At 35.9% G+C, this 15,206-nt stretch overlaps 1 protein-coding gene across 2 annotated transcripts; it reads left to right on the top strand.

Annotated features, from left to right (window-relative positions):
• The first annotated feature begins 2,305 nt into the window (after positions 1-2,305).
• On the top strand, positions 2,306-4,466 carry LOC149383526 (large ribosomal subunit protein eL36y-like). Of its 2 annotated transcripts, none has more exons than XM_089629515.1 (4): positions 2,306-2,431; positions 2,824-2,929; positions 3,720-3,919; positions 4,291-4,466. In XM_089629515.1, the coding sequence occupies exons 2-4, from the start codon at positions 2,828-2,830 to the stop codon at positions 4,319-4,321; spliced, it is 333 nt and encodes a 110-aa protein (XP_089485641.1). In that variant the 5' UTR covers positions 2,306-2,431; positions 2,824-2,827; the 3' UTR covers positions 4,322-4,466. The 2 variants fall into 2 exon arrangements, with proteins under 2 accessions (XP_089485641.1, XP_089485642.1); XM_089629516.1 differs by lacking the exon at positions 2,306-2,431 and adding an exon at positions 2,664-2,686.
• Positions 4,467-15,206: the final 10,740 nt, after the last annotated feature.

The following is a 15,206-nucleotide window of genomic DNA, read 5'->3' on the forward strand; positions in this document are numbered from 1 at the left end:
TAACGTCGTCGCGAATAAAGATAAGGAAAAAAAAAGGTTATTTAGTATAGAGACAAAGGCAAAATTATAAATTTGAATCGAGAGTGATTGACGATAATAAACTGTGTATGCTAAAATAATCAGTTATTTAAATAACATTAATTATTAAATATTAATAAGTAGAAGAACATTGATCATCAACAACGTCGAATTTTAAGAACATCAATCAACAAGTAATAAATATGCTTGCTAAATTTAAGAACATCAATTTTAAGACATTATTTATTAGCAACATAATCATCTCCTTGTTGTCAAAGATTAGAGATCCTAAAGCTTATTGTGAATTGTGGACCCTATTTAAAATCAACTTGGTGATGAACGGATTTACATGTTCTATGTTGACCTACTTTGGTCTCAAAATTTTATCTTTTTGGATTATTACAGTTGGATTTCAAAGAAATGAGAAAAACCAACCCTTTATCTTAATAGTCAGAGTTTGACTTGATTACCAAAATGATTTTTCATGCCCGATGGGTTTGATTACATCCAAAGGACTTGAAACTTCTTCAATGACTCGCACCAACGCGTTGAAGCTAAGCGTGTCCCAATGATACTTTGCAAACTGCTCGGAGTCATTTGAGATTAATATACATAATATAGTTTAAATAAATGGAAGTGGCATGCATTACTCGACTATCTTAGTAATTCAGCTCATGTACAGAGGTATAGAGAGGTGTATAAATCCAAGTTTGACGATCAAAAGATTATCAACCATAAGAGTCGAGCACAAAATTTAGGAAGTTGATAAGAGGATACTCACGATCACAGTTGGACGAGTAGAAGACTAACATGGATACACACATGTGAAAGAAAATGGGAGATCAAATGTCAATTTATCACACCTGGCTAAGTGAATTTAAGAGTACACTCGTACATAAAAAAAATTTACTTGCTTTTAGGTGGCTTATATATTAATTTATAATTTTTTTTTCTATTTTATACATAGAATCAACATAGTTACAAAGTGAAGTGTAAATTACCAAAACTACCTTTTTAGTATCACTCTTTTGATTTTTAATTTTAAAATACCTTATTTTATAGTACTTTTATTTCTATTTTTATTTGACTTATTATTTTTTACATTTTAGTTTTATTTAATTTTTTTTTATTTTTTTTTTACAGTTTCATGTAAAATAACGGCTCTTTTAAAGATGGTCATGTCTCAATTGAAGGGGTCGTTTGAAACTCTAAATGTGATTGCGTTAAGAGCTTTGATGGCTATGTTTTCGTTCCCTCTATCCTTGTTGCTGAGTTTGAGATCTCACTTTTCAACATTCTTAATCTGATTAAATGCATGTAGAAAGATATCAACATAATAGAGAGTGACTCAATATTACTTGTCGATGCGTTGAGATGAAATGTTCACCTCCTATGGCTCGATGGAAATTCTTATTTGAGACTTTGTCCAGTATTGAACTAGTTCATGTGTATCGTGGGGAAAATATGGTGGCGGTCATTCCATTATTCAGTGTTGACCATTTTAAATTTCAATTCTCATGTTTCTTCTTTAATTGCAAAAATTGCAATGGGTATAAATATCATAAACTTGTTGTGTAATATATACCTTTTACAATCTTTATGTTATTTTTTAATATTCTTTCTACAATATTCCTCCACCACAATCGAGGGCTATTAATAAAACTTGTGTGGTACCGTCCATGTTTATTTTAAAAAATAAAGTAAAATAACGACAATAACATCTCAAAATTATAATAATCCGCTAAAGACGGAATATTCGAAAAATTAAGATATTCAGAGAGTTAATGTCTTTAGGTCTTTTGGAATTTTTCTTAAATAGAATGAGAAAATTACATAACTAGCCTAAAATGTGCATCATTGTTTATATCTCATTTATGTTTTCGAAACATTTCGACAGTAATCATTTCCATTCCCTTCGAAAAAAATATCCTCTTATGTTCCAAATATGGTCAACTTGAATAACTATATAACAACATTATCTTCGATACCTTACCGAAGACCTCTTTCGAGTTATTGAAATCTGGTTAACAATTATTGAAATATAATCAAAAGTTATTGAAATCTAATTAGCAATTTTTGAAATATGGTTAGCAGTTTTTGAAATATGGTTAGCAGCTATTGAAATTTGGTTAACAAATATTGTAATCTGGTTGACAATTTTTAGCGGCAAAATGCACACTTAAAAAATTAAAATGGTTATTTATGAAAAATAAAAAGTTCGAGGCTATTTCCACAAGTAGAATTAAAAACGGCTATGGCTCAACATTTTGTTTAATTGGTGTGGGCCGAGCCGAGAAATGAATTTATTCGGCCCATCTTAACGATCCTTCAGATATACACTCACAGAAGCCTCTCTCGTCTGTGGAAAACCCTAGCCTCCGAAAAGAAACTCCTTCTCTTCTCCGAAACACAGGTTGGTATTTTTTCTTGCTCCTCTCTCTCCTCTGCTATGCTTTGCTATTTTTATCGATCGAACGTATCTTAATTTGTTCTTGTGATTGGTCGAATCGGCGTACAAATTACGGTGACTAGTTGCAAGTATACTGTATTTTGCTTGAAACAAATCGATCTAATTTCATTCCATGTTCTTATAGATAGATATGTTCTGAGTGTTGCGATTTGTTTATCAACTGATCAAAATAGAGAAGAAAAAAAATTGCTTCTGCGAGTATTATTTTACAGTCATTTCATCACCATTTATATCTGACGACTGTGTTTTGATTTTGCACTGAAAATGTTAAGCTTGGTGTGTTTTGAGTTAGATATTAAGGGAATCTAAATGGTAAAAGTTGGAATGTGAATCAGGGAAATGGCTCCGAAGCAGCCAAACTCAGGCCTCATTGTGGGTTTAAACAAAGGCCACATCGTCACCAAGAAGGAACTCGCTCCTCGCCCTTCCGACCGCAAAGGGGTAAGCTGATTTCACTCAACTTTGCAAAAAACAAAAGAACGTGTGTTTCATCGTAGCATATTCAGTATTGGTAATATTGAGGCTTTAAGGTTTGGAACCCTAATTTTAATGGGGAAAAATAAAATATTTTGAAGGAAAAATCGTATTTCCCTATTGTGAAGTCGAGGAAAAGTTGAGGGACTATAATTTTCCAAATGTGCGAATTTGCTTGGACTTCGTTTTCCTCGAACTTATCAAGAAAATGAAATCCTAATTTTAGTGATGTATCGTTCGTTTTTTTTCTCGCTGTTATACAATAATACTTTTCTTAATCAAAACAAACAACACGAGGAATACATTATGGTTTATCAATGTTTGTAATCTAGATTTTCCAGGTTTTAAGTATTCCTAAACATTGTTAGAGTTGGAGGAAAAATCTTAATTCTAGGGGACCTTAAATTTCCAAATGTCCGGATTTGCTTAGACTTTAATTTTCTTCACACTTTTCAAGAAAATGAAATCCTAATTTAAGTGAGAGACTCTCAATGTTTTCCATCTAGATTTTCCAGGTTTTAACTATACCTAAACATTCTTAAGAGTTTGACGTAACCCGTAGGGGGGTAAATATTGAAAACTTCAAGTAGTGCTTGATTTAATTCGAATTTTTAGGAGACCAAGTAACATTTTTGACTACTATCAAAGTAGATATTTCACACTATTTTAATCACACAAATACGTGCTAAAAAGTTGTCCAAGATATATTTGTCACTGTGCTTTAACTGTTTGTTTGTGTGTCTATTTACTTGTGTAGAAAACCAGCAAGAGGGTTCTTTTTGTGCGAAGCTTGATCCGTGAGGTCGCTGGTTTTGCTCCGTACGAGAAGAGGATTACTGAGCTTTTGAAAGTCGGTAAGGACAAGAGGGCTCTGAAAGTGGCCAAGCGAAAGCTTGGAACACACAAGCGCGCCAAGAAGAAGCGTGAAGAGATGTCTAACGTTCTCCGAAAGATGAGGTATATATTATTATTATTATTATTAGGGTCTATCAAGTATATAGCCATATTTACAATTTCACATTGTTGTATAGTCAACGTTTATCTTAGGTAAATAGCCACGTCCATCTATTTACACGTGTAAATTGACTTGAATACTCAACCTTTTTATTTCAATGAAATGGAAAACCCGGAATGCCACGTTTATTTACCTAAGATTTACGAAACGTTGGTTGTATAACAATTACAAACGTTTTAGTTGGCTAGTTATCTAATTTCTTGTTATTATCATTATTTTGTTTTAAAACAAAAGCCTTTAGTTTCGATTTTAATTTTTTTTTTTCAAGTTACAGGTTCTAATTCATGTTTATGATTTTTTTTTTCTTGCACAGGTCTGCTGGAACCACGGAGAAGAAGAAGTGATTGATGATTTGAGAGCTTTTTTTTTATCTTCTATGTATTGCATAAGAATCTGGGTTGCAATTTTTGAACTTTGCTTGATGGAATGTTTGGATATGAATATGCGGTTTTCTTTCTATAAATTTTTGCAGTTAGAACTATTCACATACATTAGCGTTGTTATTTTGGCAGGTGAAAATGATAAAGATTAGATAAGAATGTTTCTTTCTAGTTATCGAGATTTGTTTAAGATTGGGATATGCATATTTTTAAGATTTAAAAAAAATTAAGTAGTTTTTACCCACTTAGAATCCTAGTTTAGAAGTAGAGGTTCATTAAACTACTGCTTGAAAAAAAAAATCCCTTTTTCTCTCTAAGTCTTTGTTTGGTATTAGGGAAAGTGAAAGGATGAATTAAGGTGGCGGGATTGAGAAAACCTGAATTATTCTTCTTTATTTGAAACTTTGCAAAAATGAAGCAAAGTAGTCCAAAATTTGAAAAATCACAAATATACTCGTATTTTAAAACAAAAAGATTGAGCCAAACTTTGAACGATCTTCATCTTCTCCGATCCAAATCCTTGCACTAGACTCTCAGCTCCTCGTCCTCGTCACCATTCGCGAGTTCGACGGCGGAAGATTGTCGTCATCTTCGACGATTTTGCGACGCTAGAGATCCGTTCACCGTGAAGTCTTGAGCCTTCACCGGATCGTCGTCGGAAGCGATCATGTCTCGTGCGAGTTCAGAAGGAACGGACCTAGATCGGGGTTGTCCAACGACGCCTCCACCAAGATCTAGCAAGAGTTAGAGTTTATGTTCGAGCTAGCGTTCCCTGGACTGTCCGGTTGGGGTTTCTTCGATCGGCGGTTTGGCGAGGGTTTGGATCGGGATTCGACGGAGACGGAAGCTTTTTCACCACCGACGACAGAGTTCAAGGCACGGTCAAGTCAGCTCTCGGGGTCCGAGTTTGGATCTGAGCCTCCGTGACCGAGATCCGGAACGGTGTTGTGTCTAACTGGGTTTTGACGGTCATCACCACCGCCATCTTCTTCTTCTTCTTCTTCTTCTTCTTCTTCTTCGGTTTTGAGTAATTTTGTTATCGAGTAGAGGATTAAAAAATTTGAAAGCATGATTAAATATTTTGGCACGCATCTTTTTCTTCTTCTTCTTCTTCTTCTTCTTCTTCTTCTTCTTCCATTTTCAGTTTTGAGTGTTCTTTTATATCTAACAGTGGATTATAATTTTTGAAAGAAGGATTAAATATTTTGAAACGTCGTTGCCTTCTCGTTGCGGATGAGCATGATTAAAATTTTTGACACCTAGATTAATTATTTTGAAATTATGGAAAAAACGGTTCATCCAAACATTAAGGGTATATTAGTAAGTTTATATTATAGATGGCTAAAATGTACTAACTTATGAAACATTTGCTATTTTGCTAAACAATTAATTTAAATTGGCTACTTTGTACAAAAAATCCATTTTTTTTTTGTCTATATCAAACAACAAAAAAATAGATTATAATTCACCACTTTCATTTCCTTTCTCTTCCATTGTACGTAATCCATCCATCTATTTTTCTCTCATTCCTACCAAACAGAGCCTAAAATCGCAAAAGCTTTTTTAGGGTTTCAAAACCCATATTTTTCTTCTTTTTCTTTTTCTCCTTTCCTCTTGGATTTTTTTGCCATTTTTTCCTTGTCCACCATGGTTCTTTGCCGACCTTGCTCAGCCGTCCGTGGGTTGGTTTTCCCCCGAGCCACCTCGTGGCCGAGACCGTTTTGGAGATTGGGTTGTGGTGGCGGTCTTCGAACGTTTTGGTTCATTCATCTACCTCTGATGGTTGAAAGAGCCTCTAAAGCCCTCTAAATTTAGTGTGATTTATCTTCCGTCCATCAGAAGTTTACATCAGATGTGCTTTCATCCGAACCTAGGATTAAAAATTTACTGTCTTGAGGTCTCACTTTTTGGTGTTAAAGATGTATGATGTTTGTATCATTGGATTTTACACTCATTTTCCAATAGATATGCCTCGAGTTTTTATATATAAAAAAGAAAAGAATCGAACAAATATAAAACTGATTATGGGCTCAATTCTATCCATTATTAGCTAGCTTACCCAATAAGTAAATGGTTGGAAATTGAATGTAATAGTGCTTTTCTGAAACTAATCCCAAAAATAGAAACATTGTTTTTAAAGTCGTAAATAATTTGTTTTTTCTAACCTTGTTTATTGTATTTTTATAAAGAAATTAATTCAAAATAAACGTTTACCGATTGAAAAATAATATTTGTTTAATTAAAAAAATGTCCATTGTTTAGAAAAGAATATTTTAAAATAATTTAAAATAGTCACTATTTTAGAAATTTTGTATTTAAAAATATTATTATTTCATTTTCTTGAATATAATATACTATACTGATTTAGTTTTACAATATCTATAATAGAGTAAAAATTATATCTAAAATCTGAGTTTTCAATTTCAATTACAAAGAATTGATCTTTTTAATTATAGATCGAGAAATTTCATTTTGTGGGTCTTAAAGTTAACAAATTATCAAGATTAGACTAATTACTTCAAAAATATTTTAAATTGCACTTTTGTTCCAAAATCGGACAAAAATGTCCTTTCAGCATATTTCACCCTCTTTTTCTCATTCTCACTTTAATTTCCTTCATTTTGTCTTTTCTTGCTCTCTCTTTAATTCTCAAAGTTCCCTTAATCTTCTCTCAATTAGCGGATTTCGCTGAATAATAGTGAATTTCAATTTAGTGATACGGGGTTAAAAAACTTACACTACAGAAAATAAAGTTTGCATTATAATATAAGATAAAGTACGATTATGTACGATAATATACGATAATGTACGATAAAATATTATAATGTACGATACAATTCATACACTACAGAAAATGAAGTTTGCATTATAATGAACGATAATATACGTTATTGTACGATAAGATACGATAAAATTCATACACTACATAACATGAATTTTGCTTTATAACGTACAAGAATATACGATACTGTACGATAATGTATGATACAATACGATAAGATACGATAATGTACGATAATGTACGATAAAATTCATACAAATGAAGTTTGTGTTATAATGTACGATAAAATACGATAAGATAGGATAAAATATTATAGTGTACGATAAAATTCATACACTATAGAAAACGAAATTTGCATTATAATGTACGATAATATACAATACTGTAAGATAAAATACAATAAGATACGATAAAATATTTTAATGTACGATAAACATCATACTTTTGGGTATTTTGAGCGGTGAATGTCAAATTCACGTGAAACTTGTCCATCGTAGACCGTCATAACTCGTCCGATTCCCTCGTATCTCTTCGAATTTAGTTCTATCTTGTCGGAATCAACTGTGAGAAATCGAGTGAAGGATTTAGAAGATCGAGAGTAAAAGTGAAATGAGCTTATTTGTTCAGAAGGGTATTTGTGTCCGAAATACAGAAAAGTCCATTTTAGATATTTTTGAAATATGAGGTCTAGTCTTGATATTTTGTTAACTTTTAGGTCCACAAAATGAAATTTCTCTATAGAAATACCATGCATTTCATGTTCTTTTTTTTTCTTATGAAGTAGCCAACTTGAAACGTTAGAATTGCAAAATAACCAACGTTTCAAGAATCTTAAAAAAAATAGCCAATTTTTTTATATAGGTAATTTTCATAAAATTCTATACCGAATTTTTCCCTGCTACTAAAATATATTTTAAAAAGAAAAAAAATCAGATATATTTGACATGAATGCTAGTTATATATGGCATTTACTTTTTCCTTCCTTAATATATTTGCAATGACATTAAACCATAATTGCGTAATAATTTCATAAAATCTTGTTGTCATCTCTCTCTCTCTCTCTATCTCTCTCTCTCTCTCTCTCTCTCTCTCACACACACACACACACACACACCGATTCAATTTCCTTTTACATTGTCTTATAAAATCGCTTTCTAGTCTCTAGAACTCTGGAACAAAAGCCCTAGCCTCATCGTTCAGCTCTGTCCCTCTCGAGCCTTCTCTCGCTGGTGGGACCGTCCCGACCGTCGCGGTGTACCCGGAAATGGTATATTTCTGTTTATTTGTGCATGGCGAGTAAACGATCAGGACGTGGCTTGTCACGATATTTTCGCACAAGCAAGTGCACATGTTTCCCAAGAAAAAGTAAAATAAAAGCTAATGTGTATTTTTAGATTACAAGAGCTGATTAAATAGGTTTCCTTCTGATTTTCGGAGTGATCAGGTTCATTAAAACTGATTCGACGGCTCAAAACGATTCAAAAATCGTTAATTTCTTGTTTTTCATGGTGGGACCTCGCGGCACGTAAAAGGGAATCACAGCGCGAGGGGAAACTACGCGGCGCGCTTTGAAGCTTTCGAGAAGTGCTTGGAGCACGCATATTGTTCGGAGACTTTGGTGACAATTTTGCTGACACCTCGCGACGCGTGGAGAGGGGCTAACGCCACGAGGTATGGGATCTCTTATTCGCGGAACGCGTGTATTGCTCGGTGATTTGCGCATAGCTCCGTGCAGCGCGCGGCTTGTAAAGATTTCACCACTTTGCTCCGTTTTGACCCTTTCGACTCTCGATTGCTTTGTTTTGTTGGGAAATGACTCCAAAGAGCTTATAGAGGCTCTTTTACTCCTTTGAACCTGTAAGTAATCGTAATCATTCTAAAACCATAAAATTACTCGAGAACTAGTTAGATTCAAGCCGGAAAATAGGAGTTTAACACGTAAGAAATCGTTGGAAAAGATCTAGGATTTAAGAAAAGATTATCGCTTCTAGCAAGCGGCGGAATATAAAAATTTCTTTAAAACACGTAAAACGATTTTACTACCTAGAAAAAGTGCATAAGTGTATGATTTAAAATTAAAAAAATACTATGAGTTTTCACTCGGTACCAACCTCGTCAGAAGCTTGAGCGTTGAGAAACCTTTGGAAAGGTTAAACCGCTCGTCTCCCCACTAAGCTTGTCTCCCTTGAGTCTTCTTGAACCTGTGAGTAACCACGAACGTTTCTACCATTAGATTCTTTTGAGTATGGTTAGGATTTAGTGTGTGGGCACTTTTAAACTGTCACGACCCGCTACCTCTCGTCAGCGGTTCACGAGCCGAGACGGTGGATTACGTCACAAGTCTCAACATCAATATAAATATAACAATATCTCTCATATCAACCAGATATAGAATTAAATAAACATAATAACCATAATACTTATATTAAACATAATTCGATAATATATAAGTATTATAAGTGGTTATATGAAAAACCCGGGTTAAAATTTCGCTTTTTAACTTTAGGAATTAGAGCCTTATAGCGACTCTTATTTATACACAAGCTCCCGAATTTTAAGTATATATACAAGGGATAGTTTGGAGATCATAGTTTAAACAGAGTTTTACAAAATACTAATATATAGTAATTTGATCCCGGGTGATTTCTCATTAGCCCAAAGATCAAGAGATACACGTCCGGTCTTCGTCTTCAGTTCTGTTATTCACATCGCCGCCTTGCCCTTCTCTACATTACAAAGGGTCATAAAACTATGAGTCGATTGACTCAGTAAGTGGGATTCTAACTTAGAAAATAAAGCGACTAATGCCATGTGATAACATGTGACTTGCAAACAAGCACATAAGTATGCATGGATGCAAATCTAACAAGTCTAGAGCATGACTCATGTGTACACACTCTAACTAATACTTGTCGTCTTTAAGGTTACACACATCCCCCGCTATAACCTCTAGAATGACAAGAGACTAGCCTTAGACTTCGAGCAGCAGTCGTTAGGCGGCCTAAGAATTTTAACGTATGTATGGGATCCACTAATGGTACCACTTCATTCGACGTCGGCGCAACCCCCAGGCCCACATAGCCCATCAAGGTACATTCTTCAGGCCTTCATAGCCTGGCAACAAAGTCGGGTACGACTCTTAGTCGACTCCCCAAGATATGAGTACTCAGCGCCATCCCCTAGGCCCTCATAGCCCGTCAGGGTTCATTTCCTTTTGGTACCATCGACACAACAATTCTTTAGGGTTCGGGTACTCTGCAGCACTCAGAGTACACACCTATTCTACTTACAAGAGAGCGACTCGGGTTAAATCCCGAAAGAATTATGGTTTCCCTTTCATGCTAGTTAAGTGTTTTAGATTGAAGACTCATGACGTGACTCCCGGTACTTCTACCATCGGCTCGAATCCGAGAGTCCAACATGCTCTTTTGTCACCTCAGATCTAGCCAAACTCTATGGTTAGCAGAGGGATCTAACTACAACAAAGTAGCAATGTGGCTGGTTCAAGTTAGCATTTGAACCTATGGGTATAAACCCAACTAAATTTTCCATAAAGAGTGGCCGAAGCCTTAATCTTTGGTGTTTGTGTCTTTTAAGGCTTTTCCTACTCTTTATTATTATTAACACGTAAATGCACGTAAACAGGATCATTCCATTGGTAAGTAGTTGACTTATATCTCCACACTTACCTGATATAGTGCGACAGAAAGTTCGACGACTTCCAGAGATGTCTTGCTTTTCACGTTCTTTGAGATACTTGACACTTGTAGAAACGTCGAAAGAACTAGCATCCGAGGTTGGAAGTCCGTTAGTTATTGGATTCGAGAGTACTTGAAGAAGATAGGGTTCGTTGTCAGGAAAAATTTCGAGTCGGTTCAGAATTCGAGAATTTAATTTATTATTCTCCGATTTTTCGGAAGTTAAACTTATTTAAGACCCACGATTCTCGTATCGAAAATGATACGAAATAAAATTCAACAATATAATTTTGAGTCTTAAATAAATTAATTAATCCGAATAAAAATAACCGAGAATTCCAAAACGAATAATTCAATTAAATTCATAAACGTTTTTTTAAATAAATAATCACAAATTATTTATTTAAATAAAGGAAATAACTACCTAATGAAATTCACGATTTAATTTCGAGAATCTTTAAACGCTATAAGCGATTAAAAGACTCACGAGTTAATCGAGCTTTAACTTCGATAACTCTTTTCTCGAACTTCAAATTCCGGCTTTGCTGCCTTTGACTCTTACGGTTCCCGCTCGTCCGTCTAAATCTGTAATTAAGTCGCGGAAATCCGATCGCGAGTCAATTCCTCAAATTCCAAACTCATATGAATTCCGAAATCAAAATCCGACATCTCGACCCAAAACCCGAACCAAAACAAATCACGCAACCCAACACGTATTTCAAATCCAAACATAACGTGTCATAAAATCCTTATACTTGTCATAAAATCCTTATTCAATTCCAATTTCTCAAATCAATTTCAAATCCAAATCATGCCAACCAATCCAGACCTGGTCTCAATTTCTCAAGTCAAATCAACCATAAACCGAGGCTCATAATTGTTATAAACAAACAGTCAGACCGAATCATACAGCGAAACTAGATCACACGGCCAAAATCACAATCCAAACCAAAACTCATCAAAATCCCACAATTCGAATCTTTTTGGTGCTATTTATGATCATATCAAAGCAAGTTGTTCCAGTACATCGAAGGCGCGAACCTGAACTCCTCTCGAATCCCAATGATGATTCCGGTGCTGACGAGGATCATGCCCAGATCCGATTCTTCTCGCCGCCCGATCGCCGACTCCGTGAGATTCCTCTTACCGGAGAAATTCCAGGCAGACCCGCCTCTGCCTCTACCCGAGCTGAGCCTGAGACCCTTTTCGTCCGAAGCCCACTGCGTCGCCGTGAGGAAGTTCTCGGGGTTTGCGAGAGACTAGAACATCGATAAAGAGGCCGAGAGGCTCTTTGCCAGCTTGGACGGGTCATCTTTTTCCCGGAGCGGGGCCGTGTACACGGTGGCCCAGTACAATTCGCCGTTCAAGTTCACCGAACATTTGAACGAGGTTTGGGTCGATGTCGGTGGACCCGGGACGAATCCAAACGACTGTGTTGGTGGTGTTGGAATAGCTTCATATTGAAACATGGTTTGGTTCATCAAGTTTCGACCTTTGTATGCAAACTTGGTAGCTTGAATTGAATCCTCTCTCTCTCTCATATGTACATATTGCACAGATAACTCTTTACTGTCTTGATTGCATATTCATCCTAGAAGATCATTTTAGAATAATGATTGATATGCTTCGCTTGGGTATTTGACATTCTTGCGTATCATACCCGAATTTCAAAAAGTACTGCCCATGCATTTATGTGATATACCCATTTTCTCAGACTGTCACAACTTATCGTATTTATCGGAAGAGCATACGATGAGGATCCTCAAATTCGTAAGAAAGAGATCGGCGGCTTATTGTTCCCTGGATCGGAGATCCGGAATTGCCTACCATCGAATGACCTACGGACTTTTCTATCATCACCTTTGGCTTATTAAAAAGTGGTCTATTTTTTCTTCCTTCTAATACATAGCTAAGTTCATTCTCTTCTCCTTAGCCATGCATACATCTTCTTCCCAATCATTTTGCTATGACTACTAATAAATATATCAATGTCTACGCCAATGATTATCAATACATGTCTAGAGTTTGAAATTTTCATGCCTAGATCTTGAAATTTCCAACATTTGAGAATTTATCTTCTACTCATTGATTATGAATTTTAAACCTATCCAACTTTTTAAAAATCGTGGAAAAAAAGTCTTCCTAAGTCAAAACTCGTAGCCCGTTTTAATCACAAACCATACTTGGCTTTTTTTGTAAGTTGAGTATATCTTAGTCTGATGTCCATTTTTTTTTGTAAATGAACATAATTTGGAAAGCTTATAGAAAGATAAGTTTGATTCTATAATGATTTTATCTCCATAATCTTCCATTTAGAATTTCAAAATCATGTTTAATAACATGTCGCTTCGCTTGTTTCGCTCTAGTTTGTCTGAAACACCTACACAGTAAATGAGGTTCAAAATGGTAAAGAGGGTGATTTCAAGTTAGATGAGAACGATGTTTTAAGATGCAATGGAAGAGTTTGTGTGCCATCCAACGAGGAAGTCAGGAAGCAGTTGATGGTAGAAGCTCACGGGACACCCTATTCGGTACATCCAGGTGTGACAAAGATGTATCAAGACTTGAAAAAGGTATATTGGTGGCCAGGAATGAAGAGAGATGTAGCTGAATTTGTTCAGAAGTGCCTAACTTGTCAACAAGTTAAGGTGGAGCATCAAAAACCAGCTGGACTGCTGCAACCACTTGAGACCATAGTGGAAGTGGGAACAGATAACGATGGATTTCGTGTCAGGTTTTCCAAAAACCACAGCTGGTCACGACTCAGTCTTGGTCATTGTCGACAGATTGACCAAATCAGCTCATTTTCTGCCCATCAAGACCACTCACACTGTGGATAAGCTCGCTGAACTCTACATAAAAGAGATTGTTCGTCTACATGGAGTTCCCAGCTCAATCGTCTCTGACCGTGATGCTCGTTTTACGTCCAAATTTTGGAAGAGTGTACAACAGCATTTGGGGACGCGACTGAAATTCAGCACTGCATTTCATCCCCAAACTGATGGCCAAAGTGAATGCACTATCCAAGTGTTAGAAGATATGCTCCGAGCGTGTGTTTTGGAGTTCCACGGCTCTTGGAGTCGTTATCTTCCCTTGGTCGAGTTCTCGTACAACAACTGTTATTAAGCGACGATTGGGATGGCACCCTACGAAGCTCTTTATGGGAGAAAGTATCGCTCTCCAGTTCATTGGGATGAAGTTGGTGAGAGCGAGTTCATCGGGCCTGAATTGCTCGAGCAAACCATCGAAGCGATCAAGAAAATTCAAGCCCGGATGAAGACAACACAAATTTGTCAGAAGAGCTATGCAGATAAGCGTAGAAGACCTCTAGAGTTTGAGGCAGGAGAGAAAGTCTTTTTGAAAGTTTCCCCGATGCGTGGTGTCATGAGATTCGGGAAGAAAGGAAAGCTCAGCCCGAGATATGTTGGACCTTTTTTGAGATTCTGGAACGAGTAGGCAAGGCAGCGTATCGCCTAGCCCTACCGCCGTCTATGTCCAACATTCATTATGTGTTTCACGTATCGATGTTGCGGAAATACATGTCTGATCCTTCACATGTACTACAAGATCAAGAGGTTGAGATTTCTCCTGACATCAGATATGAAGAACCAGCTGTTGCAATCCTAGATCGCAAGGAGAAAGTCTTAAGGAATAAGACTATACCTCTAGTCAAAGTACTATGGAAGAAACACTCCGCAGAAGAAGCTATTTGGGAGCTTGAGAGCGAAATGCAAAAGAAATACCATGCCTTGTTCTAAGTTTCGAGGACAAAACTCTTCTAAGGGGGTAGGGATTGTAATATACAAACTTTTGTAACGCTCGACTTATGAATTTGAATAAAAGAAACGAGTTTTATTTTGAATCAAATTCTTGTTGCATATGAGACATCCTAAAATTTTAAATATCTTGAAAAAAATATATATATTTTAAGGTTGACGGAATTTTGGAATAAGGACATTCGAGTAAACTCAATATTATTTTCAGAATAAAATTATTCGGAACATACTCGGAGACTTAAAATCTCAAGAGTGAAAATAAATTCCGAAATCCCTTAAATATATTCAAGATAAGGGGAAATTAATGAGAATTTTCTCGATTATTTTTCAAGATTATTTTTAATTAATTAAGGACAAGATTTCGAGGTTTTATTTTGAAAGGACTTAAGTGCAACAAAGTGAGGGACGAGAGTGAAAGAAAAACTTGATGAGGGGTTGTTTAGAGGTGGACGTGTGGCTCAATGGGAAGCCGCCACGTGGAAATCTTATCCCTTTCTTCCCCTCTCTCTTTTGTCCACCCTCTATCTTCTTTTCTCTCTTTCTTCTTATTTCTTTATATTCTTCTCTTCTTTTTCCTGACCGCACGCGCGCGT

The sequence above is a fragment of the Urtica dioica genome, chromosome 10, assembly GCF_054948205.1.
Source record: "Urtica dioica subsp. dioica isolate 48M chromosome 10, U.dioica_male_clone48M_v1_H2, whole genome shotgun sequence".
Lineage (NCBI taxonomy): Eukaryota > Viridiplantae > Streptophyta > Magnoliopsida > Rosales > Urticaceae > Urtica > Urtica dioica.